Source organism: Elephantulus edwardii, unplaced genomic scaffold, assembly GCF_000299155.1.
Source record: "Elephantulus edwardii isolate Elephantulus edwardi_28Jun2011 unplaced genomic scaffold, EleEdw1.0 scaffold00131, whole genome shotgun sequence".
In the NCBI taxonomy this organism is placed as follows: Eukaryota; Metazoa; Chordata; class Mammalia; order Macroscelidea; family Macroscelididae; genus Elephantulus; species Elephantulus edwardii.
In genome coordinates, this window is record NW_006399881.1 from 8,228,621 (window position 1) to 8,256,460 (window position 27,840).

A 27,840-nucleotide genomic window follows, 5' to 3' on the forward strand; every position below is an offset into this window, starting at 1 on the left:
GTTTACTGGCATAGCTCAGCCCAGAGGGCACATGGACTGAAACGGAGGAAGAACATAGCATGAGTAAGGCAAGCCATGGATGTGGGACCTTTCAAGAGGAAAGTGTCGTGTTTCACAGGCCTCTTGGTAACATTACAGACTCATTTTCCCCTAGTGCTCTTCACATGCCTGTTTCTCCCGGTCTGATTACTGCCTTCTTTTCCCCCAGGATTATGGCATGTGGGAACGTGGCGATAAGACGAACCAAGGCATACCAGAATTGAACGCAAGCTCTGTTGGAATGGCCAAGGTGACCACATCCTATTCGTTTCATGCCTCTTCGCCTTTGATTCGACTCTCTTCAGTAGGAATCTAGATTCAATCTGATTAGCATGTTTTTTTTCCATAGCCAGCAGCAAGTAGGTGCAAATTCACGTGGTGTATGCTGCAATGGAGAAAGTAATTAAAGAATGTAGATTTCCAAAGTTGTAGTCTGTACATGGCAGAAAATCAGTGCCCTCCAGCCTTGCTGTCGGTGCCATTGCTACCATGCATGGGCCGTTGTTTCAGCACCTTCAGCTGTCTGATGTTCAGGCTTCCTTTCTGGGTCATAAATTGGCTGGAGACACTAACTGCTTTGTATCCTGGGGCAGGCGAGTGACGTAGATGTGTGAGCCTGGCCAGATAGAGCAGTGTGAGCGAGTGCTGAGGACCATGGTGCTTCCTCCATCTGGAGGAGCCAGGTCTGCCAGTTCCAAACCATGTAGGCCGGCCTCTCAGCCCCGGTGAAACACACCTGAGGGGCAGATGCAGCGGGCAGGCCCTGTTTGCATCTCTTGCTGTAGACGTTTAGCTAGCCTGCTTTCTTCCTCCTCCTCAGGATTGCTGTGTATTTTAGGATGCGAGAACGACCCCAGAGCTAGAGTTCAAAAATTGAAACAAATATGTAAATATACATGCTCCTTTAAGGTACACAGACATACTTACTACCGCAAGAATGAACTTTTTGAAGCACAGATATGCCAATGCTCCTTAGCGGCTAAATGAAAGCAAAGTTGACCATGACTTCAGTGCCACACTCAGAAAACGCTGTGAACATGTCAGCATTTATTTCTTTGGTCAGATGTTCATTTTATTTTGGAAACTTTTCCCATTTCTCGTTGCAATGAACAGCAACACAGGCTACTCCTATCCACTGAAAATACAATAGAATGTGAGGATGGGAGTATTTATTAGCTATATTTTAAAGAAATATTTCGTATTTGGGAAAATATGTCTGCCTGATTATTTTTTAAAAAAGAAATACAGATAGAGGGGTCCACATTTCCAAGAAAGAACAAGTAACTCCTGCGTGTGATTGTAGGCAGCACTTGAGGCCATTGATGAACTGGACCTTTTTGGAGCTCATGGAGGACGCAAGTCAGTGATCCACGTCCTGCCGGATGAGGTCCAGCACTGCCAGGTAACAGCTTCACTTGTTGTGTTCCAGAGAATATCCATTGACAGCGAGTTGATTCCTACTCTTCATGATCCTGTTGTTGTTGTATACCATCAAGTCAGAACCAACCCATAGCTGAGCCTCTGGTGGGTTTTCAGAGGCAGTAAATGGCACGGGAGGAGATTGCCCAGCCTTTTCTACGTGTCTCTAAGATTGCAGCGCAGCTTCTTTCCACTAGGCCACCAGAGCTCCCTAATGATCCCATGCTGATGATGGTGGTGGTGTGTGCTGTAGAGTCAGAACTGACCCTTAGCTGACCTCCAGTGGGTTTTCAGAGGCAGTTCATCACACAAGAGAGAACCCATCCTTCTCTTGCAGAGCAGCTGGTAGATTCGAACTACATGCCTTTAAGTTTGCAGCACAGCTTCTTACCACTGGGCCTCCAGCTCTCAGTGATCCCATAGGGCAGTTTATGGAGCACATTCCCACGTGTCTCTCCCATAGGGCAGCTGGTGGGTTTAAACCACCAGTCTTTTCACTGTACCACCAAGGCTCCTTGTTCCAGAAAATAGGCATGTGGAACCATCAAGTGGCTCTTTTCGATTCTCCATCTTTCTAGCCCGATTACACTTGGCTTCTTTGAACTTCAGTTTCCTCATCTGTAAAGTGGACATGCTAGGACCTTCCCCAGGGAGCTAAAAGCATTCACCTGTTAACTGGAAGGTTGGTGGGTTGCTGTTTCTCCCATCCATCTCTTCTCAGTCTACTCACTCCCCAAGTGAACCTGCTGGTAACCTCTGGTTAGTAACATAAAACTCTGTCTCATCGCACGTGGAGTGCTATAGTGACCCTGCATGACAGAGCTGCCCCGAAGAGTTGCTGAGGCTGGTGAGCTTCATGGAAGCGGAAAGCCTCCTTGATCTTCCATTCTCTGTGGGAGAGAGAACAGGGAGGCAGCCAGTTTACACAGAGGTTCACAGCTGCGGAAACTGTCAGACCTCCAGGGTCACTGCAAGCGGTATTGACTTGATGGCAATGGGTTTGATTTGAGTTTAGGTCTTACCCCTCCTAATCCAATTTAGGTCCTGTTTCAGAGCCGCCAGAAAGCACTATGCCAACGTAAGTTACGTGGTGATGTCCTGTGAGTGGAATCAGATGGCAAGGCAGCCTTGTTTTGCTGGAGGCAAACTCGGTTTCATGTTTATAGGACACAAGTGGTTTTCCCGCCGGTTATTTTCACAGTGCCCCAGATGGAATGATTGGCAAGCACTAGTTCACTCTGGGGGGATGGTTGGAGGATGGAGACATGGGTGGGAGAAATGGCAAACTAATAGAACCTCTGGGCAACACATATCAGAGTGAAGGGACTTGGTCCAGAATGATGATGATGGTGATATTGTGTGCCGTCGAGTAGGAACGACCCGTAGCTGACCCTCCAGCGGGTTTTCAGAGGCAGGAAATCACATGAGAGGAGACTGCCTATCCTTCTCCCACAGAGCAGCTGGTGGATTCGAACCGTGTGACGTTGGGATTGCAGTGCAGCTTCCTGCCCCAGATGAGGGCACTCTATTAAGCAGTCATGAATTGAGCTGTTGACTGTGTCAAGTACTATGCTTGACTCAAAGGAAGTAAGACACATACAGACCTTGAAATAGAGAACTTCCAGGGGGTAGGATATCTGACCTCAGGCGGAGAAGGCCAGGGGAAGAGTGACTGTCTGAAGAACTGGGCCCGGGGTCCGTTGACTATGACAGAGCAGCTCACAACCCAGGCCATTGCTCGCCATTGTTGTTATTGTGTGCCATCAAGTCAGAACTGAGTCATAGCTGACTCTCCAGCGGGTGTTTAGAGACTGTAAATCACATGTGAAGAGATTGCCCATCCTTCTCCCACTGAGTAGCTGGTGAACTCGAACCATGTGTCTTTGGGTTGGTGGCACACCCCCTTACCACTAAACCTTACCAGGGCCCTCTTCTCCACCTTAAGTCGCCCTTAATGGGGACTGTGGTATTTCTGGGGATGTAGTTTAATAGACTAGTATGTGCCTTGATGAAATGGATGACACGGTGACTGCGGCATCGGGGCGGGTGTATCAGACAGCGAGGTTGGCTCAGGATGGGGCAGGGTTCAGAGCTCTTGTTCATAGGGATGCTCTGAGCCATCGTCGACTCTGGTACATAACAACAATAGCAGTGGAAGTTAGGTGAGCTTTAGCCAGTGGACTAGCCTTAGGATCCTAGCTAGTGCCTGTGCCTGGTTCTACAGACCTCCTTCCTTCCTCATATAGAAATGTTACTGCACATCTGTTTGTAGGGGGCTAACCTCCTGTTTGTCCATGTTAGCTCTCAGTCAGCTCCTGTCCCTTCCTAAACCCTGAAAGCTTGAAATCCCTTCAGTTGAAAATTAGACGTCCTAGTGGTTCAGTGGATTAAGCATGGGGTCTGCTGATGAGAAGGTCAACAGTTCTAATCCATGCAAGCAAGAAGAGGTAATCAACATCCAAAAAGATTTGCAACCTCTGAAATCCCTGAGGGCAGTTCTGCTCTGTCCCGTGGGGTCCCTGTGAATTGGAATCGGATTTGATGCCTTCTTGTTGTTGTTGTTGTTGTTAGGTGCCATCACATCAAGTAGGACTCGTAGCGGTCCTACGAACAACAGATCTGAGCCATGGCCTGTCCTGTGCCATCCTCAAAATCTCTGACACACTCGAGCCCACAGGGTTTGTGTTCTCATTTAAGATTGCCTTTTCAAAATGCTCTGTCACTGAGGCCACATGCTAGTGCTGCAAAGTAGCCATTCTTCCTAGGACTTATCTCTGTTGTTGTTTCCCCTCAGCATCCATGGGGGCTACTGGGTTTGACTCCTTCCTGTAAGTGTTCAGCAGAAGCCGACATTTCTCTGTGCTGACCTGTGCGTGTGGTGGTCCTTGTCCATTCTGTTTTCATAGCCAGGAAACACCCTAAGTGCTGACGCCTCCCCTGAGTTCCCTAAAGGCTCACCATGCCAACAGGGGACCTGACAGCGAGGGAGACAGCAGCTCTGAGCAGAGGTTGCAGTCAGTGCGGGCCGTGGCCTGACCCCTGCTTCTCCCCAAGGAGCGGGAAGCAAGCAGGCTCAGCCCAGCAAGGGCCCAGGACCGGAACACTCATCTCAGCCTTCTCCATCTCTGGGGCCTGTAGTGTGCCACCCACTTTCTTCCTGACTCAAGCCCTTTCTTGCTTTTTTTCAGTCCATCCTGTTCTCCATGCTACCAAGAGCGTCGACGTCTAAAGAAATCGACTCCGGGCTGCTTTCCATTATTTCTTTCCCAGCCTTTGCAGTGGAAGACATGAACCTTGTGAACGTGACCAAAAATGAAATTATTTCCAAGCTCCAGGTGAGTCCTTCCTGTGTGTGTTCAGTGCTGCTAGCGCATGGCCTCAGCCACCCAGGACGCCAGCAGCCTTCTCTCTCGAGGTGGCCTCGGGGAGTGTTGTGGGCAGAACGGAGTCTGCAGCCATCTGAATGCTGAAGCGACTTGATTCTTTTCTAACCGGCTGAGCTTGAATTCCAACCAGCACTGTTGACCCTCAGCCTCTGCCACCACTTTACTGCTAAGGCTAAACCTCTTAACCCTCAGAGATCCAAGACAGACCCCTTTGAGAAGCTCTTGGAAGCTAGAGAGTCACTGAAAGAAAGTGTGCACATGTCCCAGTGGCCTTGAACTTGACATTTAATTTAAGGGGATTTGGCAGTCCTCAAGTTCCATGTTAAAGAACTTCTCTGAGGTGAAATGCGGTAACTGTGACACCTGATCCTAAACATTGTTAAATATTCCAGCCAACTGAAATGATAGGTAAAATTATCAAGGAATGTAGATTTCCTCAGCTGAAGTCTCCACCAGAGTTCAGTTCAGTGAAAGATGCTTTTATCCCTGAGAGGAAGGGGACACAGGGCTGCTCGGTTATATTGCAGGAAGAGGGAGGGCAGTGTCAGTCAGGGTCCAGGAAAGAAAAGGAAGCCTCGTTAGGTAGTTGAAGCACACAGGGAAGGAATCCTTTACCAGAGACTCTGGGATCCTTCCCACTGGAGGCGCTGTTGCCTCACAGCCAGCCCAGCCAGCCCCATAGCTGTGTCTGCTGCTGCAGCAGCAACATAAAAACACTTATAAAACTGGAGCATGACCTCCCAAAGCTGCGGTTCAGAGATGAGGGAATCAGATAAAAAATTACTGCTGCCAATGTTCTTTCTTAACACCTAGTAAACTGAAGTGAGGCACATGGGCCCTGTACCCGTAAAATGGCACTGTGGTCATAAACCTCAGGAAGACTCTGCCTCCCTGCCCAGTCTCCTAGGGGGACGGCTGACTGGCAGAGCCACCATTACCTCCAGGGCCTGACTGGAAGGGATGCGGTGGGAGGGGGTCGCTTCTAGCTTTCCCGTCTCTCAGAGGGATGGCAGCAGGTTCTGCTATGTGCCGTGGTGGTTCCTGTGAGCAGCACGTGGAAGGGAATTCCACAGCACACCATTGCGCATTAGGGCTGCAGGAGACGAGGCAGAGGCCAGGGCTCCAGCGGCGTGTTGGAGAATCCCCTCCACATGCTGCTCAAAGTTGGATTGGCTTTGCTTACGCCTTTAAAATAGCATTGTACTGTTAGCTAAAAAAGCCTTTGGTATGCATTTCATTTCTAAAAGATTCAAGGGGAAGAGCTGCTTGGCATCGGAAGAAAGGAAAAAAAAAAAGCATCCAATGTAATGTATTTTCTTTCTCTCTTTTATCAGGGCCGTTACGGATGTTGCCGCTTCCTTCGAGATGGCTATAAAACTCCGAGAGAGGTTGTATTTAAAGATGACTTCCTGTGACCCATTAGCTGCTTCATGTTTGTCACTTTTGTGTGGTTGGGTTTTGGTTTTTTTGTCCTTCTGTTTATTTTAATTATATGTTAGACTATTGGAAAGGGAAGTCTTCATATTCGAGGCACGCAGTCGGGCAGTCAGGACGACATCAAGCCAATAGTTGTGAACCTTTTTTACAGACAACAAACAGTTCTGTGGTTCCCCCATTTTTTTTAAGCCTAACCATGATATCCTCCTCGGGTTTCTTTGCCCTCACGGCAAATATACTGATATAAATAAAACAGACAATCTACCAAGCACTCTGAGTTGGAACTGACTCACAGCTGACCCTCCAGCGAGGTTTCTGAGGCTGTGAATCACATGGGAAAAGACTGCCTGGTTTTCTCGTGTTGAACTGCTGGTGGATTCAAACCACATGCATCTGGATTGGCAGTGTAACTCTACCCACTAGGCCACCAGAGGTATGTTGTTGTTGTTGTTGAATAGAGACGTATAGGCTCCCTAAAGTACCAAGAAGTTTTGGCTATGTCCCAGATTTACTTTGCTGAAATGTTATCATGGAAACCTTAAAAAAAAATGATGTCCTCCTCATCCTAAAAGGAAAAGATGGTGAAACTTCATTTCACATACTTTGGGGATGTTGTCAGGAAGGGCCAGTCCTTGGAACAGAACATCATGCTGGGAAGGGTGGAGGTCAGAGAAAGAGAGGAAGACTCGCGTCAATATGGATCGACACAGTGACTGTTAACAGTACACATGGTAAAGATAGCTCATGATAGGCCAGGATTCAGATCCATTCAGAGGGTGGCTATGAGTTGTAGTCGACTTGATGGCACCTAACGTTACACTAGACGACCTCCTAACACAACGACCTCAAGACTTCCTTGAGAAGGTCAGCAAGTGAAGCTCAGTGATGTTCGGTGAGATGTGCACCTGACAAGACTTTTTACAATGTGTGCGTTCACTTTGATTCCAGGACCCAAACCGATTGCATTATGATCCTGCAGAACTCAAGCTCTTTGAAAACATCGAATGCGAGTGGCCTGTCTTCTGGACATACTTCATAATTGATGGAGTCTTCAGTGGAGATGCTGTTCAGGTGAGGAAGTGCTGGGTGCTGTGTTGAAAAGAAGCATTTTCATTCCACTGGTGTGCTAATTACTATTTGCATGTAAGATTATGCAGAAAATGCAAGCCATCGATTGAGTGATCTGTCTGTATCTAGCAAACTGTCCCCAAACTTAGCAGGTTAGTGCAACACCTATGTTATTTGCTCATGATTCTGGAATGTGGGCGCAGCAGAGAGATTGTCTTGTCTCCACTGTTTTCGACTGAGGTGGCCCCAGTGGGGCTGGAGGAGACACTGCCATGGTGTCCTCCCTTCCGAGGCTGACGAGCTGGTGCTGGCTGGCAGAACTGCGGCCTCGGTTCTCTGGCCTGCGGTCTCTGGCTCCTCACAGCGTGGGAGTCTCCAGCAGCGAACTTCTGTGGTAATTCTCTTCCCCTGTAACACAGAAGTAGAAGCTGCCCAGCTTTCTTAAGAGTTAGAGCCAGAAGTGGCACAGTGTCATTTCTGTCACATGCTGTTTAGAGCGGGCCACGGGGCCGTATCTTATTCAGGGAGAGCAGACTATGCCAGGCCATTGGTACTAGGAGACGTGATTCTTTAAGGGCCACTAGAGAGCAGCTCAGTGCTGCTGCTGGCATCTGATGTAACGGCCTCCTAACTGGTCTCCCAGCCTCCAGTTTGCTTGCCCCTGGCGTCATTCTGCATGCCTCTGCTAGAATAGTCATATTAAAAGGCAAATTACAGGGACCTCTGGTGGCCTGGTGGCAAGAAGCTGCACTGCAATCCCAAAGGTATGCATTTCGAATCCACCAGATGCTATGCTGGAGAAGGAGGGACAATCTCCCAATCTCCTCCTGTACCAGTCCAATTTGATGGTACACACACACACACACACACACACAATATTTTTTAAAAAGGCAAATTACATTGCCGCCTTCCTTAAAAGTTTTGAATGACTTCCTAATTGCTTTCTGGCTAATGTACAGACTTGCTGCATTACCTGGGAGCCAGTAAGATCTGGCCTTTGTTTTCACCACATGAGGCTGCTTTCTCACCACTTTGAGTTTTGTGATGCAAGCACACACTAACCCTTCAGTCTCTTGAGCACATCAGGCTCTCTCTCTTTTCTTCTTGAATGTCTAACACTCTTTCCATCGCCAGCCTTCACTTCTCTTCCTCACTTGGTTTACTGTGTTTCTTGCACTCTTGGGTCTGAAGATAGGTATGTACGCATTCCCCGCCCTGTGTCCCTGTTCTCATCTGCTGTCCAGAGGGCTGTTTTTCATGTTGCAGTACCTATTAACAGTAAGACTGCCTTCATCCCATGCCGTCTGGGGCTCTTCTAGGTCCAAGAGTACCAAGAGGCCCTGGAGGGCATACTGATCGGAGGCAAGAACGGAATCCACCTTATGCCGGAGCTGTACGCCATCCCCCCTAGCAAGGTAACGCGGGGCCGGGGCCCCTTTGTGCTGCTCTCCAGGATGAAGGGAGTTGGGGACTGGCCATTTGGTCGTTTCACGGCACTTGTAGGCCCTCTGGTGGTGGTGTACCTGACATGTAGGACTGTTCACCAGAAGGTCGGCAGTTGGAATCCATCAGCTGCTCAGGAGGAGCCCGGGCACTCTGGCCTTGTAAGGACTTACAGCCTGAGAAGCCCAGCTGAGGCTCGCTGTGAGTCAGTTGGCTGGCACAGCAGGGGATTTTAGGCCTAACAGGCACATTGTCTCCTTGAGCGTCTTGTAGAGCGGTAGGTAGTTCAATCCAGTGAGGTTATGTCGGGCTTTGCAAGCACACTGATGCATGCTGAGCCGTGGGGTGCCAGCTGAGGCCCCGCAGAGGCAGAACAAACCCTAAAAGAATAAAACACTGGCATGCGCCCTGTTTTTCAACTTCTCCAAAGGATAATCAGCCAGAGAGCTGAGAAGTCTCTTCCTGTGCCTCAGCCAGCTCCCAAGCTAAGGACTGAAGGATTGAGAAGGTCGATGGTGTTCTACATCAGGGATAGCAACTGTCCAGCTCCAAGAAGCTGCCCATAGGTCATCTCTGTACTAGCTAGCTTCCTAATTTGTGTTCACAGGGTACACAGTTTCTCTAAATGTCTAGTATTTCTAAGAAGGAAATGCTTCTGAAGTGCCCATTGCTTGGAAGCTGTACTGTTGAGCTTGTGGGAGGAAAAGGCCCATCAGAGAGCTGTATTTTCCCCCAAAAAGTCTACAGGGATTTGTAACCAGCGAAAGCCGGGCATGCACCAACGAGGTTGGGTGTTCTATGGGTGGTTTGGGCCCACCTAACAAGAGAACTTGCAGGGACCTTTCAGAGCCTCAGCTCAGCCTGGTCCCCAGGTCCAGGGCCTCCTCCAGACCGCAGGCTGCACACACATGGGACCTTTCCAGATGACAGAGGATATCTGTACCACTGAGCTTCTGAAAAGGTGCCCTGGGGGAAAATAAGAAAGAGTCAGATACTTGATTGTTCAGGCAAAAAGTCCCACTTGTCTAGTTCTGGCTTTATCCAATCTCAAAGGAGCAAGGAGTGGGAGCGGTTGTCCATTAGATAACAGAACCAATTAAAGCAATGGGGAAATCAAGGAAAGGAGGTAAGTTTCCGTAAGAAGTGGAACATCCTGTTGCTGGAAGCACTGAGGACCCTGGCTAAGGATGCATCCTTTAAGGATCCGGAGCTCAAGAGTCCAGCGGCCACTGAAGTTGGGTTAGTGGCTAAGTGTCACTAGCTTAGCTGCTTCTACGGGAGCAGCCTGTGACAGTGTTATTCTGTAAAAATTGACAGCCTTGGAAATTCTATCAGGCACTTCTGCTCTGTTCTGGGGTCACTGTGACTCAAAGCCAACGTGATGGCAGTAGTTTTTGTGTGTTTTTTATTTAGGAGCCTTTAGTTCTTTGGGGGATGCTCTGGTGGCCTCGTCCATAGCAGGTTGGGCTGCTAACCCAAAGGCTTCCCCTCTCTAACAGTTTGAATCCACCAGTAGCTCTGAGGGGAAAAGATAGGCAATCAATCTCCTCCCTTGTGATTGACGGCCTCGGAGACCCAGTGGAGGGTCAGCTAGAAGTTGATTTCAGTTCAACAGCAGTGAGTTTCATAGCGTTCTTTTGCGTTTACAGTAGCACAGCCTGCTGGTTCGTTGCTGGGCTGCCCCTCAGGGCTGCTGTACCGTCCAGTGGTCTCTCAACCCGAGCAGTCTGGCCTCTTAGCCAGGACTCGGAAAGCTTTCCAGCTGCCTCATCTCAGTGGGAACAGGTGCCCTCCTGCCGTGTTTGTTCCAGAGTCAAGGACAAAGACAGTGGCCTTCTCCACTGCGCAGTGCAGGCCCTTTCCTCAAAGGGCCTTAAACCTAGATTTCTGGCACGTGTTCACTATGCCATTTGATGTGTGTGTGGACGGGAGAGGCTGGCTGGGAGGGTTGGGAGTACTTTCCTGGCAACTAAATGTCATATCCTCTACTCCTTTTCTAGAACTGAGGCATTTAACAAAGTCAAATTAGCAATCAGAGGTTATTTGAAATCTGGCAGCCAATGAATCGGAAGTAGATGACTTTAAGGCTATTGAGTCTGTTTCCTGGAAGATGATGGCCATTCGCCTCCAGAGTACATTTGGTCACTATAGGAAGTGCTAAGTGTTATAAGTTACTTTTTTTCTAGTAGACAGTGCTGGCTACACATTTTTAAAAATTCAGTGCCAATTCGATAATACATTGTACAATTAATGTTAGAAAAAGTATATGAATAAGTGAATGAAAACCTATTTTCCTAAAAGGCATACGTAAAGACACTAAAAACATTTTACTTTGACAATGCTTAGTACATAGTTTATGGTAGCTATAGTTATTATGGTTGCACATATTGTAAGGAGGGACCAGTCCTTGGAGAGGGACATCATACTTGGGAGGGTAGAGGGACGGCGCAGGAGGGGAAAGCCCTCTATGAGGTGGATTGATTCAGTGACGGGGTAATTGGGATGGGAGTGTCAGAGACAGAGCAGAGTTTAGAGATGTTGTACATAGGGTTGCTGTTGAGTCATGGGCAACTGGATGGCTCATAACAACAACACATAACATAGTTATTATTAAATATACTCTGATTATAAAGACCTTGTTATCCACTTCTTGCAGGATAAAATTATAAATATGTCTGCTAAAGTTTTTTAAAAAGAGTCCTTTGGAGCTGTCTCTCTTCTGCACTTTTCCTCTGCTCTGGCCTTCTACTTGTCATTATGACATCTTCTTCCATGTGGCATATTTCTGCGTGTGTGCTGGGCACTGAGCTCAGGTGCCCTTTGATGTTGGCCACAGCTCGTGGTGGCTGCTTCCAGACGACAGCCGAGAGGCTCACTGATCACATCAATAGCATGTAGAGTGCTCTCTGCATGCTACTGGGAGGATGCCAGCAGGCAGGGTCACCACAGGCCCAGATGGCGCCTTTGAGCCAAGCAGAAGAGGGGAATTGTCCTGGGAATGGCCCCAGCCCGGGCTAGGGACCACAGCTTGAATTTCAATGTGTGCTGCAGTCCCAGAGGCTCTGATCCACCAGCTGCTCTGCAGGAGGGAGAAAGAGTGGACAGTCTCCTCCCATCTGGAAACCTGCTGGAGTGTCACCTTGATGGTACAAGACAACAGCATTTCCTTATCCAGACAAGGGAACATGGCATGTTTGAAATCAGGGAAGTTGTGTATTAGGGCTATATCTTTTCTGTGTCTGTTCATTTTGTATGCTGAGCAAATCATTGGAGGAGGTAGACTCAGTGAAGAAGACTGTGGCATCAGCACTAGAGGAGGACTGAACAACAACCTGCTTTATACAGGTGACTCAACCGTGCTTGCTGAAAGTAAGGAGGACTTGAAGTGCTTGCTGCAGAAGGTCAAGGACTACTGGAGCCTTCAGTATGGATTATATTTCAACATGAAGTAGACAGAAGTTCTCACCAATGGACAACAACATCATGATAGATGAAGAAACTGTTGAAATTCGGAATTATTTCATCCTACTTGGATCCACAGCCAACACCCTTGGTACTAGAAGTCAAGAACTCAAAAGACATAATGCACTGGGAAAATCTGCTGTATAGGGCCTCCCCAAAGTGCTGAAGAGCAGTGATGTCAGTGTAAAGACTAAGGTTCACCTGAATCACTTGCTATACATCTGAGAGGGTGCTCTGGTGGTCCAGTGGCAAGAAGCAGTACTGCAATCCAGCAGGCATGTGGTTCGAGGCCACCAGCTGCTCTGCAGGAGAAGGATGGACACTCAACTCCTGTGCAAGTAACTGCCTTCCAGTTCTGACTTGACAGTACGCAACGACATACATCTGACAGCTGGACAGTGACTAAGGATGACAAGAAGAGCTGTGCCTTTCAGTTGTACTGAATATTGCATAGACTGCCCAGATAGCGAACGTGTCTTGGGAAAGAGCAGCCAGGGTGCTTCTGAGATGGGGAAGCTGCTTCTCACATACTTTGGACGTGTTGTTAGGAGAGGCTTTTCCTTGGAGAGGGACATCATGCTGGCGGAGCTGGAAGGTCAGTGGAAGAGCGGAAGACCCTCAAGCAGATGGATAGACAGACACAGTGACTGCAGCAGCGGGCTCAGGTCTATCAGAGATGGTGAGGGTGGCGCAGGTTCGCATCTGTTCATGGGATCACGACGAGTCACAGTTGACTCACTAGCAACATTTCCTCAGCTCGGTGAACTTGTGCAGCGCCCCACCCCATGCAGGCCTCTCTCTCACTGTACCTCAGACTAAGGTGATGAGATAGGGGTCAGTGGAGCAGAGAGCAGTTTAGATGGGCCTGGGTGGGTGGGGTGAGAGCAAAGCACGGCTGTCTGTTCTATTTGGACAACTTGTCTGCCTCCTGTTCTTTGTAGCGATGGTATTTTACTCATAACATGCGTATTACACGCTCTTTCGCAAATTGTGCACCCCTCACGTTAGTTTCATATGTGCAGCATATGCATATTATCTGTGTGCACGTTGTACATGGGAAAATACGGTAATGTTTCTCATTCTAGATCTTTGCGGGTCGTCTTAACACTTCTAATTTTTCAAAGAGCTGTAAAATACTATCCTGCTGTGAAAACAATCCTTCATACTGCAAAACATCCAGGGGGAGCAGAAAGCTGAAAGTGAAGCTCACCACTCTGACATTCTGAAGAATCTCCTTCCATATTATTATTCTGTTTGCTTATTTGAGGGGTGGGGACTCTTAAATGAGCCCTGGCGGTGTAATGGACTAAACACTGGACCGCTAGCCGTAAGGTGGACCAGCTTCTCTGTGGGAGGACAACATGGCAGTCTGCTCCCATCAAGATTTACACCCATGGGAATCCTACAGGCGTTCCGACCTTCCGACCCGAGCTGGCATTGACTGTTTGGGGGTGAAGTTTAATTCTCCTTGGCTTATACATTTTCTTATGTACCACTGAGTCAGAACCAACTTACAACTGGCCCCTCTAGCAGATGTTCAGAGGCAGTAAATCGCAAGGAAGCGCTGGTGGCCCAGAGGTAAGAGGCTGCACTGCTATGCCAAAGGCATGTGGTTCAAATCCACCAGCTGCTGCACGTAAGAAGGATGGGCATTCTCCTATCCAATTTACTGCCTCTGAAAGCCCTTGCATGGGAGGAGATTGGCCTCCTTTTTCCCCGCGGAGCAGCTGATGGATTCAAACTGCATGCCTTCAGGTTGGCAGCGCAGTTCGTTACTGCTAGGCCACCAGAGCTCCCTGGTACCTACTTTAGGGTTTTAAAGGATTTGCTATGTTTGCACGCTTTAGGTTTGCCTTGCGTATATTTTCAAGGGTACTGATTGTGTCACAAGCAGAAAGTGAACTCCTTCGTTGGATCTTTTCCTTTGGAGGAGGATGACTGCGTCCCGTGGGTTGACTTGGGTTTTCAATCACCTTGAGTGATTGAAATGGTTCGCATGCTAAGTTGCTAAGCAAAAGATTGGAGGTTCAAGTCCACACAGAGTTGTCAAAGAAAAGTTGTCTGCGAGAGGGTGTGGACAAGGAAGAAAATATGAAGGGACCGCTTCCTTTCCTCAGGTCCTGAGCTCTCCTTAGAGCCGACTACATGCAGGCCCCACACTTGACTGCTGCTCATAGTTTGTCCATTTCACTGAAGTGTAATATGAAAAGCATAGGAACTTTGAGGGGAGAGAAGGAAAAGCATCACAGGAAAAAGATTCGTCTCCTTCATTTCCAACATGGAAGAAACTTAAATGGATTCCCCGGACCCTGAAAAGCTTTTACAGTGCCCCTATGATAAACACCACCAGATCAGGGCCTGCAGGTTTCCTTATCTAATCGAATGCAGAGAGAATCATCCTGATGTCGCAAACAAATTAGCCACCTGTGGCTTCAGTGCTCGCCACCAGGTTCCTCAGACAGAAATCAGTCATCATATCTCAGGCTGTAATGACAAGAGTTGTATTGAGCAGGATATTATCAATCAGACAAGGAACCTTGGACAAGAGACTCTCACTGAGAGCACATTGCAGTGTCCTCTTTGTGATGAAGACTGGGATAAAGATTTGTGGGAACAGACCAGTAGCCCATTTGTCTGGGGCACAGCCACCTACTGTGGCAACAACAGCCCTGCAACCAGCATAGTTACAGAACATAAGAGTAACCTGGCTTCAGGTATGCGAGTTCCCAGGTCTCTGCCATATGTTCTGCCATGGAAAAACAGTGGAAATGCACAGTAACTGAGTATGTCATCAAAAGCCAGACTTAAGAAGACTTCTGCTGCTTCCTACTACCAGTGTGTTCTTCATTTTCTCCTAATCTAATTATAGAAAGATTAACTGTGGCTTTCAAACTGAAAAGTACCTTTTTTCCTCCCTCAAAAAAAAATTCACCCATTTCAAAGTGGAGCACAGTTCTACTCTGACACACACAGGGTCCCCACAAGCCGATCTACTCATTGGCAACTCGGGCCTTTCCCCTAAGCAAGATGTGCAAGCGTATCAACACCTGAAGGCCAGCAGGGAGCGCAGCTGAGAGAAGGCTGCAGAATAACTGCTACCTTTTTGATGAGACGGAGCCCGGAGCCCCGCAAGCACTTCAGCTTCTTGATCACTTAATGGAGGGATGGGTGTGGTAGTCTGGGCTCATTTCTTCAGGAAACAGTGCCACCTACTGGTGATTCTTTGCATAGGCTCATGGAGTTTCTCACATCCTGTTTGGAATCAGCAGATCAAAGCCTTGCCCAATTCAGCAGCTTTTTCACAACCAATCTCTGCCATGCTTAAGCCCATCAGTGCTGTCATGGTGTCACCCTGTCTGGTTAAAGGTGGTGTGCTCCAAATCTGACCCTCTGCTTTTTTTTAAAATTTCTACTAATTTATTTAAAAAATTCTAATACATTGTTTTAGAGAACAGATTCTTGCCATTTCCCTCACCCCCTCACCCATCAAATTGTACAACCCCATGATTAATCCCTTCTCACCCTGCACCTCCTCATCCCTCTGCTTCCAACCCCTCCCACCTCTCTTGGATCCTTATTCTACAATAATGGTAAATATTTATCCCTTTGGGACTAAGTTCACTCAACATAATGTCCTCCAGTCCCTTCCAAGTTGGGTAATAAGTTATAAAATCATTGCTCCTGCATACTGCATAGTATTCCATTGTGTGAATGTGCCATAATTTCTCAATCTATTCGTTTGTGTTTGGACATTTGGGCTGTTCCATCTTCTTGCGAATCCACCAGCTGCTCCATGGGAGACAGATGGGCAGTCTCCTCCTGGGTGATTTACAGCCTCTGAAAAGGTGCTGGAGGGTCAGGTATGAGTCACTTCTGACTTGATGGTACACAACAACGACTGGCCTCCTTGTGTTCTCAATGGTACATAACAACAATGACTGACCTTGTGTTCTCTTCTCTGCCAGGTGGACGAAGAGTATAAGAACCCTCACACTGTGGACAGAGTGCCTCTAGGGAAGCTGCCCCATCTGTGGGGTCAGTCGCTATACATCCTCGGCTTGCTGCTGGCAGAGGTAAGGAGCTTGGTCTGAGCTGGGGATCATACAGAGGTTCTCCGCTGGGATGGACAGGTGTGTGTCTGTTGCAAATTCGCGTGTTTGAAGTCAGCTGGACTCTTGGCCCTGAGGCCTGCCACCTGGGTGTGTAAGACCGTATTTCCATTTAAGCAGCTCAGCATGGGCCCTGCTGAGCACTCCCTGTCCCTCCTGCTGGTGCCCCTGACCTGCACCCCGAACCTGTCTGAATGGTTGGTCCGCAACAGTCTGGAAGTGTCTTCAGTTCGCCCCAACACATCTGGAGTAGATATGGGTTTTGGGCAATGACAAGGCCTGCTGCCAGTGGGCTGCCTGGCCGTCCCAGGCACCGGAAGGGCTCAGAGGTCTCCCTCGTGACGAGGCAGCAGTCAGAGTTTTCTGCCTGTGGGTGGATTTGGTAGTCAGGAGTTCCCACTGTACCTCACCCAGCAGGTCACGGCATTGTCTTATTTGAAGACTGAATTAAGCTCTGAAGATAGAAATGTCTGAGAGCTACTGGAACCTCACTCCTTAGACCAGGAGGAGCAGGGGTTTCCACCCTTTGGGCTGGGTTGACCCGTACACTGGCTCAGCCCTGGGTAGGCGGCCAGCTCTGGAAACGAGGGAAGTGCTGTGTGGAGGACACTTGCTGCGGGGGCAGACAAGGGGGCTGTGGTTGCTGAGGGGGCACTTGGTTCATGTCTGGTCCTCTTGGACTGCCCTTACTCTTAGGGATATGGACTGCCTCCTCTGCTTCTGTGGCATAGTCTGTAGGGAGTTGTGCTGCTTAACCTAATGACAGCATCTCTCAGGCAGTTCAAATCCATTAGCAGACTCTTGGGAGAAAGCTGAGCAGTTTCCTTTGCTGCCATTTATAGCTTCACAGAACTTGGTGTGAGCCAGTGGTGAGTCGCTCCTGACTCAGTGGCGATGAATTTGAGGTTTGTTGGCTTGGGGGATTTTTTTTTTCCTCCCTGTCTTAGTCATAAGGAAAATACGTACATATTTCTTGGAAAACCAGTCAATCTCTAATGCTCTGTGGCCTTGGGTAAGCCACTTGACCTCTTGGGGCCTTGCTGTCCTCAGCTGTAAAGTGGAACGGTTGGCTTGCTCTCCTCTGCTATTCCTTGCCACTCGGGCCCATGAGACCAAGCAAACAATTCTCACCCATGCCCCAGGTAAGGGACTCGTCTGGGCCCAACAGTAGGATCAGTTCCTCCTCTGAACCCCCAAGCACTGAGATCTTCCCTCATGGGGTTCAGACCATTTCTAGAATATATGAGGTACTCCATAGTCGCCAAATGCACAGGGAGCAGTTTTCTTCCAGAAGCTAATCCTTGTGTCAACTCCCTGCTTGGCCACTCACGTCTGTACAACGGAGCTGATAGGCCTGCCCACCTCCCCAGGCCTCGATGTGCCTATAGGTAGAGTCACTCCACCCAGCACACAGAGGGCTCTGGAAATAGTTGACATTGTTATTGAAGCACACTGCTGGTCTTTCGAACTGCTGACCTTTGAGTTAGCTGCCACACAAATAACCATTGCACCCAGAGGGCATCTTGAGAGGTAGGTGCCTTGTCTACAGAGATAACATGAACAAGCCATCCTGTTTCCGAGACGGTAAGTAATTGAGTAAAAAAAGAAAAAGGGATATTTCTGCATGTTATGAGCCCCAAAGGGTTACATTTTTAAACTTCACTTTTAGATGAAATTTTAGTAAGTATTTCATAGTGTGACTGCTCCTCTTTTCTTAGGGATTCCTTGCCACTGGTGAAATTGATCCCTTAAATAGAAGATTTTCCACTTCAGCCAAACCTGATGTTGTAGTACAAGGTTTGTATGTTTCTTATTCATATTTAACTTTGAAAATGCAATGCTATTTTTAATTCCAATTGTTCCCTAGTTTCCCATTTAATGTAAAAAAAATAAAAACAACAAAGCCAAACTTGTGTATGATTTGGGGTCTAGCAGCACTGTGAAATACCTTTGTATAACGCAATAGCTCCCAAAGGCAATGATATTCTTCCCAACCACAAATTTAATTTCCACAAAGCAATTGTTTCTTACACCCCAATTCCAGCTGGGGCACAAGTAATTCATTGAGCAGCATTTTTTTTTTTAAATAAGTGTTCTTCTTTGGAAAATGGAACCTGATCCCGGTCAGAGCTCAGGACACCCATAAGGGCCATGGACATAGTGTTTCTTCCTCCCGTTTTGAGTTCTCAGCAGAGTTGGCCAGGGAGGAGGGCCGGGGACAGCTGCGTCTGTGCCCTCTTCGTGGGTCATTGAGAGGATTAAACCAGAGGGGCTCCAGAGAAGCACCAAAATGTTTTTTGTGCCTCACAGAACTCTTAAATCAGTCACACATCCTGTATACATGTACAGTCATGTATCGTAGCCCATTTTGCAAACAACTTTTCCCGCTTAAATTAGTCTGCATTTCTTAAAAGACAAGGCCCTTGCTATTTTAACAGCTCTGTTTTGATTGCCACCATGCAGTTAAGACACTGGAAGCAATCACTGAACAAATGAAAGGCATTCTTTGTTCTTCCTTGAGGCCACTGCCTGTGGTCCAATGAGAATACCCAGTCAGTATTGGCCACCTGGCCCTCCACAAGGCCCAGCATGCCGATTAGGTAAAAGTTGAGATGACACTGGTCACTAGTCCCATCTTTAAGGCTTTGAAATGAACTTAGTCACTCATGGCCTCACACCCTGGCTCTGGAGTCTAGCACTAGTGTGGCCGGCTACCCTGTGTGAGGCTGCAAGTCATGCTGCAGTCCGGGTCCTGCCGGAGCTTGACCAGCATCTTTGAAAATGTGAGGGAAGTTCAGGATTATGTCTGCCCCACGCTGCGTGAGGGGGTGGGCGTGTTGTGCAGAACTCATTCTAGAAGGAAGGCTTCAACAAAGGGTGTGGTTTTGTTCACCCTGAAGAGACCCACCAGGTCTGCATGATGAAGCTGGGGTGGGAGTCAGGTTCCAGGCCCTGCTCACCCCAGCTGGCCATGTCAGCGTGCAGCATCTCCATCCCGGGCTGGGAAGTGCCAGCTGGACTGTGGAGATGCAAGATACTGTCATGAGTACACCTGCTAGGCAAAGAAATGGAAGTGGCCTTCCTCCTCGCAGTATATTCAGGCCCGAACAACCTGTGCAAACAGTGGCTGGGGACGGGGTGGTGGCAGGCCCCCCAGTAGTAGCCAGGCCTCTCGTCTTGTGTGAGCGCAGTCGGGCCGGCCCTCTGCACTGTCCAGCCCGTGCTCTGCTGCAGCCCTCATCCCTCTGTGGTGCCCTCTGAGACACCTTCCTTTGCCCAGGCACTGCCCCTTCTCACCAAGGCCAGCGCTTCAGGTGCTGAAGACTGATCCCCATGTGGCCCTAAGTGGAAGACTGGCACCTCCATCCAGCCCAGTGACCCTGGCACCCGGAGCCGCTCCTGCTGGAGAGCCACATGTCCCCTGTTGGGAACCGTAGACCTAAGGCCCAGGCCCAGTGTTATGGCCCTGGGTGGACCAGGCTGCCTTTGACCTGCCACTTGCTTTGCCTGCTCTCGGGTGGGCTGCCCTAAGTGCTGTCCCCCTTGGTCCACAGCCAGGGTGAGCAGACTCCACTCACTATAGGCTTCTCCTGGCATCCCTGTGGAGCCTAAGGCAGGGTAGAACCAGCACAGACCCAGGAGGTGCAGAACAGAGTTGAGGTGTGGTAATCTGTTGAAGATGGTTTATAGAAGCTTCTTTCAGACAGTCCCCATGGAAAACACTGGTTAGTGATGTATCACAGTCATCTGGGGACAGCGGGCAGCAGCGAGATGAGCACAGTGGCTTTCAGAGCACACAGGGCCACGGGGAGCATGCTGATGTGCTGCCGCAGCCAGAGGAAAAGAACCGTAATGGATGCAGGGCCACGGAGGGCACGGCGCTGCACCTGGTGCCAGTTCTTCTCCCATCTCGTCCACAGTGGCTGTTTTGACCGAAAACAATCAAATTAAGGAGCTGTTGAGGAAACATGGGATAAACGTTCAGAGTATTTCTGACGTCTATCCCATCCGCGTTCAACCTGGCCGGATCCTTAGCCACATATATGCCAAGCTTGGTAAGTGTAGGGATGTATCGGGGTGTGCTTTGTGAGGAGGGGCATCTCAGGTGGAACTTGAGAGGTGGGTGGGGGGCTGTGATCTGGGAAAATTCTAGAGCCTTGAGCTGGACATGCATGCCAGCAGGGGGACCCCTCCTAGCTGGTGCCCTTGTGTTCTCACATCCCTTCAGAGGACGATGAGCAGGCAGAGTGGCCTGAAGAGAACGAAATAGGGACCTCAAGTTTGAAAAGTCACAGGCAGAAGAGTCATTTGGATCCTGAGAATTGTCATCAGTAGTATAAAAATACGCTCATTTGCCCATTAAAAATGGAGTGTTTTCTTGACTTTTGAAAAATCTGTGTTTCGTATAACTTTGTACTAAAGACACACAAAAATTATCCATAAAGACTTGTAATTTTCCCCCCATATCACATTTTTAAAAAATGAACACAAGTCATAGGGAGATATGTTCTAAAATCTCTCTTTAAAATCAGACCTTCTGACCAAAAATGTGCTGTGATATTATCCTTTGTCCTGACCAATATGGTCTTTTGGGCCAGAAGAATAGTGCATGTCAGCAAAAAGACTGGAAAAGTCTTTTTTATTCTACTTTTTACGATTTTTTTAGTCAATAATGATTTTTTTTTATTCTTTGATGCACATTTTCCTCCCTTCCTATCCCTTCCCCCGCCCCAGTCCACTGTGCAATGTGCCTCTTATTCCAGATCGCCATCGAACATACAATGGCTAATCGTATATTCCTTCCAGAAAGTTCTTCCCCTCTGTTCCAATGCAGTGTTGTTTATAATCTGTCTACTCTTTTCCTATTTTACTCCCAAACCCCCCCCCCATGTCAGTCCTATTTTATAACGGTGGTATGCTTTTTGACCGAGATATTTCACTCAGCATAATGTCCTTCAGGGTCACTCAGGTTGTGCAATGTTTTATGAGTTCATTGTGTTTCATTGCTGCTTGGTATTCCACTGTATGACTATACCATAGTTTTTCTATCCTTTTGTTTGCTGCTGGGAATTTGGTTTGTTTCCATCTCTTTGTTATTGTGAATAACACAGAAATAAAAATGGGTGGGCAAAGATATGTTTGAGTCGTGACTCAGGTTTCTCGAGGGTATATTCCTAGTAGTGGCATTGCTGGGTCAAATGGTCTTTCTGCCTCTGAATTTTTGAGAAAGCGCCTGAATGTCTTCCGTAATGGCTGTACCATTTAATATTCTTACAAGCCGTGAATATGAGAGAGTTCCAGTCTCTCCACAACCTTGTCAGCATTGGTTCTTTGCTTCCCTATTGAACTTTGCTGTTATTGCTGGCACGAGATGATATCTTAAAGTTGTCTTAATTTGCATCTCTCAGAATCGAGCTAGGGATTTTGAACATTTCTCCATGTGTGTGTTTGCCATCTGACTGTCATCTTTGGTAAGGTGTCTATTCATGTCCTGTGTCAATTTTGTGATTGTGTTATTTAACTTTTTCTTGCCAAGGTGCTGGAGTATTCTGTAAATTTTAGATGAGTCCCTTATCATATGTTTCATTGCCAAATATTTTTTCCCCAATATATGGTACTACTTCTTACCCTCTTGGAGAAGTGTTTTGATATGCATTGGAATTAAAATCAGAATGATTTATCTATTTTATTTTATCCTGGTTGTAGGTTTTTCATTATGCCCGTTCATGCTGTGGATTAGGGCCTCTAGAGTTGTTCATAGCTTTTCTCTGATGAATTTTATGTCTTTGGTTTTACTTCTAGGTCCCTGATCCACCATGAGTTGTTTTTTTTGTATAAGGTGTGAGGTATGGGTCTTGCTTACGTTTTCTGCAGATACCAGTTCTGCCAATACCATTTGTTAAAGAGGCTATTGTTTCCCCACTTAAAAGATTTTGTCTCCTTGTCAAAGATATTTTAACCAGCGGTGGGTGAGTTGATTTCTGGGTTCTCCATTCTATTTCATTGTTTCTTTCATTGTTTCTGTACCAGGACCACACTGTCTTGACCACTACAGCTGTATAGTAGGACTTGAGATCAGGGAGTGAGATGCCTCCTACCTTTTTTTCTCTTTTTCAGTAGTGTTTTGCTTTTTCGGGGTCTTTTTCTAGTCCCGATAAAATTGGAAATTACCTTTTCCATCTCGTTGAAGAATGAATATAAAGGCCTTTTACTGGTTTTATTCCATGGAGTGTTGGACCAGGTTCTATTCCTATGTGTGCATGGAAAGAAGGACGTGAGATGTGTTTACTTATCTTCAGCCTTATCTCCCTTTAAAGGGGGTGCATCAAAGATGACGATGGCACAGGATAAATAAGGCAGGTTTCAGGATGGCTGTCCATTGAGTTGCTATGAGTTATACTCGATGGCACCTAACAATAACAACAGCAGTATTACAAGCTTGCTTTGGTGGCCTAGGATCAAGGACTTGTGCTTCCAGCTTGAAGAAGGCACGTAGTTCTAATCCACCAGCTGCTCTGCAGGAGAAAGATGGGCAGTCGTCTCCTGTGTGACTTACTGCCTCTGAAAACCCACTGGAGTGTTAGCTATGAGTTGATTCCAACTTGAGTGGACTTAACAACAGCAACAATGCTATTAGACACACTCAACTGCAGAGTGGATCATCTGACAGCAGATTGATCACCCCCTGCCCTCAGCCATCTAGATACATTCTTACCATGTTGACTCGCTAATTCCAGTCGCTCTTTTTGATTTTCAAATAGGACGCAACAAGAATATGAAATTGAGCGGGCGACCCTATCGACACATTGGCATCCTTGGTACATCTAAGCTCTACGTGATTAGGAACCAGATCTTCACTTTCACCCCTCAGGTGAGCAGAGCAGGCCGGGGGAAACCAACAAGCATTGATGTCAGTGCTCTCTTCTGTCTGGCGGACATTTCTCCTTGATGTTTGCATAGACATGGAAGATGGCACCCAGTTCCTACTCCTTTTGTTTTTTCTTTTTGCTTACAGTCGATGCTCAATAAATGCTCATTAGCTTGTACCGAGAGGGCATCACTTCTAGTCATGAGTACAACTGACACCCAGTTTTACAGATTTGCTAGTGACATGTCACTCGATGCTCTTGATCACCTGCTCTCTGTGTGATATTCAATCAGCCTGATTTTCAGACCCAAGCCAGATACTGACTATTCTCAATTAGGTTTCTGATCACGGACATCGTGTTCCATGTTTTTGTTTCCAAAGAAAGTTCTCTGGAAAGACCTGCAGGGGTGCCTTCGTCCATATTTCCCATCCATCTGAGCTGATTGAAAGACAGCTTTGTCCACATGGATTGTGCCCCTGTCTACCTGGGCACTCGCTCAGCCACACTGTCTCAGGCTGAAGCCTTAGCTTTTTTGCATCTTATTTTATTCTGCTTGCTCACCAAGAGCTTGTGAGTTCTTTCTCCTGTCAGTGAAAATCAGTCCAGAGCCGAGCATGGACTGGTTCTGAGGCCAGGAGGACAATTTGATTGTCACCAATATCAGGCAACAGTTCCTTTCTCGCTTATTAGCAGGGTCACCCACCAGGTAAACAGAGTCCAGGCACACCCACTCGCAGCCACTAGCCCCCTCTGCTCAGCTCAGTGCTGAAGCTGGCAGCCCAGGACGGGGAGCAATTAAGGAGCTATTGATTTGCTTTCAGTGAGAGCAGTCTTGGGGAAGGAGCTGGAAATAACGCTAGGCACGTGCCTTCCCTTCTGCACCAACGAAGCAGTGCTCCTTGGCAAGCAGCGCCTGATCAGATGGACCAAAGCTGGGACCAAGCCTTTCCTGGGCCACAAAACAGAAGGCTTAGTGCTGTCACGAGCAACAGCTCGAGATGTTACAGGATAGATGGCAGGTGCTTTTACCTGGCCTGTTTTGACTTTCAGTTCACTGACCAGCATCATTTCTACCTGGCCCTGGACAACGAGATGATCGTAGAGATGCTACGTATCGAGCTGGCCCACCTGTGCACCTGCTGGCGGATGACGGGCCGACCCACACTCACCTTCCCCATCACCCACACGATGCTAAGTAACGCTCACTCACCCTCTCTGATGTGGGGTTGGGCCCTTTCCTAAATACTTCAGATAGCTGCCATGGAAAGGAGCTAGGTGCCAGGGGGCAATCCCTAGTCATTGGATGTCTTCTGTCAGGAATCATCTCTGCTATAAGTATTTGAGTTTAGTCCCATTGAAGAAAACCTTTCCACACATGCCCAGAATTGTGCTCTGGGATTAAATCACCTTATCTGTCCATCTCTCTGTCTCTCAGTCTCTCTCTCTCTCTCTCTTTTTTTAACGTCCCTTAGCAAATGACGGCTCAGACATTCACCCTGCTGTTCTTTCTACGATCAGAAAACTAGAAGATGGCTACTTTGGAGGAGCGAGGTAACTTGTGATTTTTTTAAAGACACACTGAACATCGACTGTTGCATTTGTCAGAGTGACTGTTTGCACATTGAAGCATGGAATTTTAGGGTGAGAAGGAAGTTGAAATTGATGTGACCCAGCCACTCATGTGGCACCCGCAGCGTCTCGCAAAGTGTTGAGGGCTTGCTGTGGGCAACAAGTAGCCCGCGTGTCAGGCTTCTGCTGGCCCCTCTGGGGCTGTTTAACGGCGGGCTCCATGGTGACAGTCTCCATCCAGTCAGCCATCTCGCACTCAGCCTGACCAGGAGAACTTACTGAACCTTTTTACGGTCTGTTTTCCCCTCTCCCCTTTATCTCCTCATTGTGAAAATTGTGTTGGATGCCGTTCACTGAGTGCTCACAGCACGCTTCCTGCTCTCTGTGTGCTCATGCTGACTCCCCCCTTTGTGAGGTGGGCTCTCTTCCCATTTCCTGGACAAGGAACTGTGCAGAGCAGGGGCACCCACAGCAGCCATCAGTACTGGCCGGGCTGGAGAAAGCTGCTGGCAATCGGGAGCTTCTAGAGAAACAGATGGTCACAGAACTTGGGACAAAATCTGCTTAGTTCTAGATAACTTGAGGAACATCTCATTTTAGCTCTTACTCTGCTTCAGGATTTTTTTTAAAAAACTGGGCTCCCACACCATTCTGGGCTCTCCCTGGAGGTCCACATGGGTGGCGGTGGGGAGGTTTGCAATCTGAAGTGCTGTGAAATGATTGCTCTTCCACCATGGTGTTCTCTAGAGCCTTATAACCCAGTCGCTTCTCACTGACTGGATCAGAAAGGACCTTCCCGTGGCTGTTTCCCTGCCACACCCCACAAAGTCTAAGACGACTGTCATTTGACCAGCCCCATGGCCTGTTGGAAGGTTTTTACCCCTTCAGACTAAGCTCTCCCTTCCTGCTGACTGCCTTTCTCGAAGCAATCAGTTTGCCCTCTGAAGCTTCAGCATCTCTGACAGATTTGTACTGCATGTTTGAGTTTAGTCCTGACACATTTTCCTCACCTGTTTGAACAAATTCACAGCCACAGGCTGGCCAGCAGGAAGGATCCTAGCTGACGAAGCACCCAAGTACCTTGCCTCCTGCAGGTGGCGTGCTGAGGCACCCAGCCCTGGGGCGGGGCTGCATAGCCCACCGCTCAGAGCCACACGGCCAGCCCCTGCCTCCTTGTGTCAGCTGAGCTCTGCGTGGCCTTGTACAGTAGAACCACACGGGTGACAGGCTTGCCCATCCCATCCCTCTCTAGAGCCATTGGGTTCTGGGAAGCCTCTCTCTCACTGTGATCCCCTGGCCCTGCGTGACTGAAGCAGGTGGCAGAAATGTATCAGCCAGATCACAAGTGTGCCCAGGAAAAATTCACGTACGGTTTTATTTGGATCCCCTTGCTTTAGGGTGAACTTCAAGAGTTGGTTTTGGTTAAAAGTGGTTTGCTCAGTACGTTCTCTCAAGCCTTAGGTTCAATGTGAAATAGCTCTTGTGTTTGAGTTTGGCTTGAGAGGAAGAAATTAGTGTTTCCTTTTGGCCTTTAATATGCTATCTGCTTCCACTTCATACTTTGCCTTGAATTTTCATTTCTTAACTGACTACTTAAATGGAATGCTCTGTGGAGTTACACATTTATTGATTCTGGTAGAAGTGCCACCTGGTGGTTAAGTCTCTTGCTGACTCATTGCGGAAGTGGGTCCACACTCCATCAGCATTACTACCACCCTGTCCTCTTGGCAGAGTGAAGTTGGGGTTCCTTTCGGATTTTCTCACCACCTCATTCTACACGTACCTGACCTTCCTGGATCCCGACAGTGAGGAGAAGTTGTTTGATGACATCAGCGAAGGAACCACCAGTCCCGACAGTGACGCTGACATGGGAGGGTTTTTAGAAGACACCTGTAGAAGAGGTATGGGGAGGGAGGTGTCTGCGCATGCATTGGTCAGTGAGTGAAGCCTGATGTTGTGATGAAATTGCCAGTAGGCTCAAGCACAGACAATTCCAACAACCAAAAAGACGTTTCTGAAACCCGAAGGAACGAGAATGAAGAGAGATGCCAATTCTAAAACCTAAACTGTGCCTGACACCCTCAAAAGTGGGACTTTATTACACATGGAAGAACAAGGGGTTTTAGGAACTAGGGCTCTTCACCAGAAATCCCTGAAGGCAGAAATGCAGTGCTTAGAGTTTCAAAAGGAGTAGTAGCATAACTTAGGCTTGATGGGGTATGTGTTCTGTGGCCCTGTACTTAGAACCTCTCTACCCAAACTGAGTCACCTCATGGCTTCAAGTGATCCATTTTGACTTTCAGATGGTAGGTGGAACTAGGGATGGAGGACCCATCATGCTAAGCTCACTCATGACGCATTAGAACAAAGAGACTATGCAGTGGCTGCTGGGATAATGTGATGGAAACACTACCCTGACTTGTCTTTTCTGGGGATAAAATTTTCCCAAGCAGGACGATTTTAAGCACACACACTGTCTCTGTGAATCACTGTTAGGTTGTTGGGGCTGGAAGGGCTGTGCCAGCGTCTCAAGGTCAGCGGGGTCCTAACTGGCATTGCCCACGTAGCATATGGCCATGCAAAGGCACACCTCTGCGTTGGGAATGGTGCTGCAGCTTGTTTTCTTTGCCTCTTTTTCTTGCCTGTCCATCTACAGACAGCCAGGATGACCTTGACCAGTATATCAACCACCTGCTGCAGAGCACATCTCTGAAGTGCTACCTGCCGCCTCTTTGTAAGAAGACAGAAGAGTGCCATGTTTTCAGTGCCGTCCACTCTACTCGGGATATACTTTCCGTCATGGCAAAGGCAAAGGGTTTGGAAATTCCGTGTACGTTAGTAACTTTTTTTGCCTATTAACTTAATTTCTCTTGTCAAACTAACACACAGACATAAAAGAATCCTAATTGGTAATAAAACATAGATGTTTCCTGCCTCACCCCTTCCAACGCCCCCAGGCCGCTGCCTTGGCAGCAGCCACTTTCGCTTTCAGCTCTTCCAGCTATTTCTTCTGGCATTTACATAGCTCCATTGTTTTTT

At 48.0% G+C, this 27,840-nt stretch overlaps 1 protein-coding gene and 1 pseudogene across 1 annotated transcript in view; both read left to right on the forward strand.

Moving 5' to 3' along the window:
- The window catches only part of PHKA2 (phosphorylase kinase, alpha 2 (liver)), a 79,506-nt gene that overhangs the window by 37,092 nt on the left and 14,574 nt on the right, over nucleotides 1-27,840 (forward strand). Inside the window, exons 6-19 of the mRNA XM_006893809.1 lie at nucleotides 209-289; nucleotides 1,343-1,441; nucleotides 4,647-4,793; nucleotides 6,179-6,232; nucleotides 7,230-7,352; nucleotides 8,669-8,764; nucleotides 16,220-16,327; nucleotides 18,082-18,160; nucleotides 20,284-20,418; nucleotides 23,125-23,234; nucleotides 24,283-24,427; nucleotides 24,705-24,783; nucleotides 26,533-26,702; nucleotides 27,458-27,631. Of these exons, the coding sequence (XP_006893871.1) occupies nucleotides 209-289; nucleotides 1,343-1,441; nucleotides 4,647-4,793; nucleotides 6,179-6,232; nucleotides 7,230-7,352; nucleotides 8,669-8,764; nucleotides 16,220-16,327; nucleotides 18,082-18,160; nucleotides 20,284-20,418; nucleotides 23,125-23,234; nucleotides 24,283-24,427; nucleotides 24,705-24,783; nucleotides 26,533-26,702; nucleotides 27,458-27,631 (1,600 nt within the window). The remainder of the gene's footprint in view (nucleotides 1-208; nucleotides 290-1,342; nucleotides 1,442-4,646; nucleotides 4,794-6,178; nucleotides 6,233-7,229; nucleotides 7,353-8,668; nucleotides 8,765-16,219; nucleotides 16,328-18,081; nucleotides 18,161-20,283; nucleotides 20,419-23,124; nucleotides 23,235-24,282; nucleotides 24,428-24,704; nucleotides 24,784-26,532; nucleotides 26,703-27,457; nucleotides 27,632-27,840) is intronic.
- On the forward strand, nucleotides 14,533-15,033 carry LOC102848161 (annotated as a pseudogene).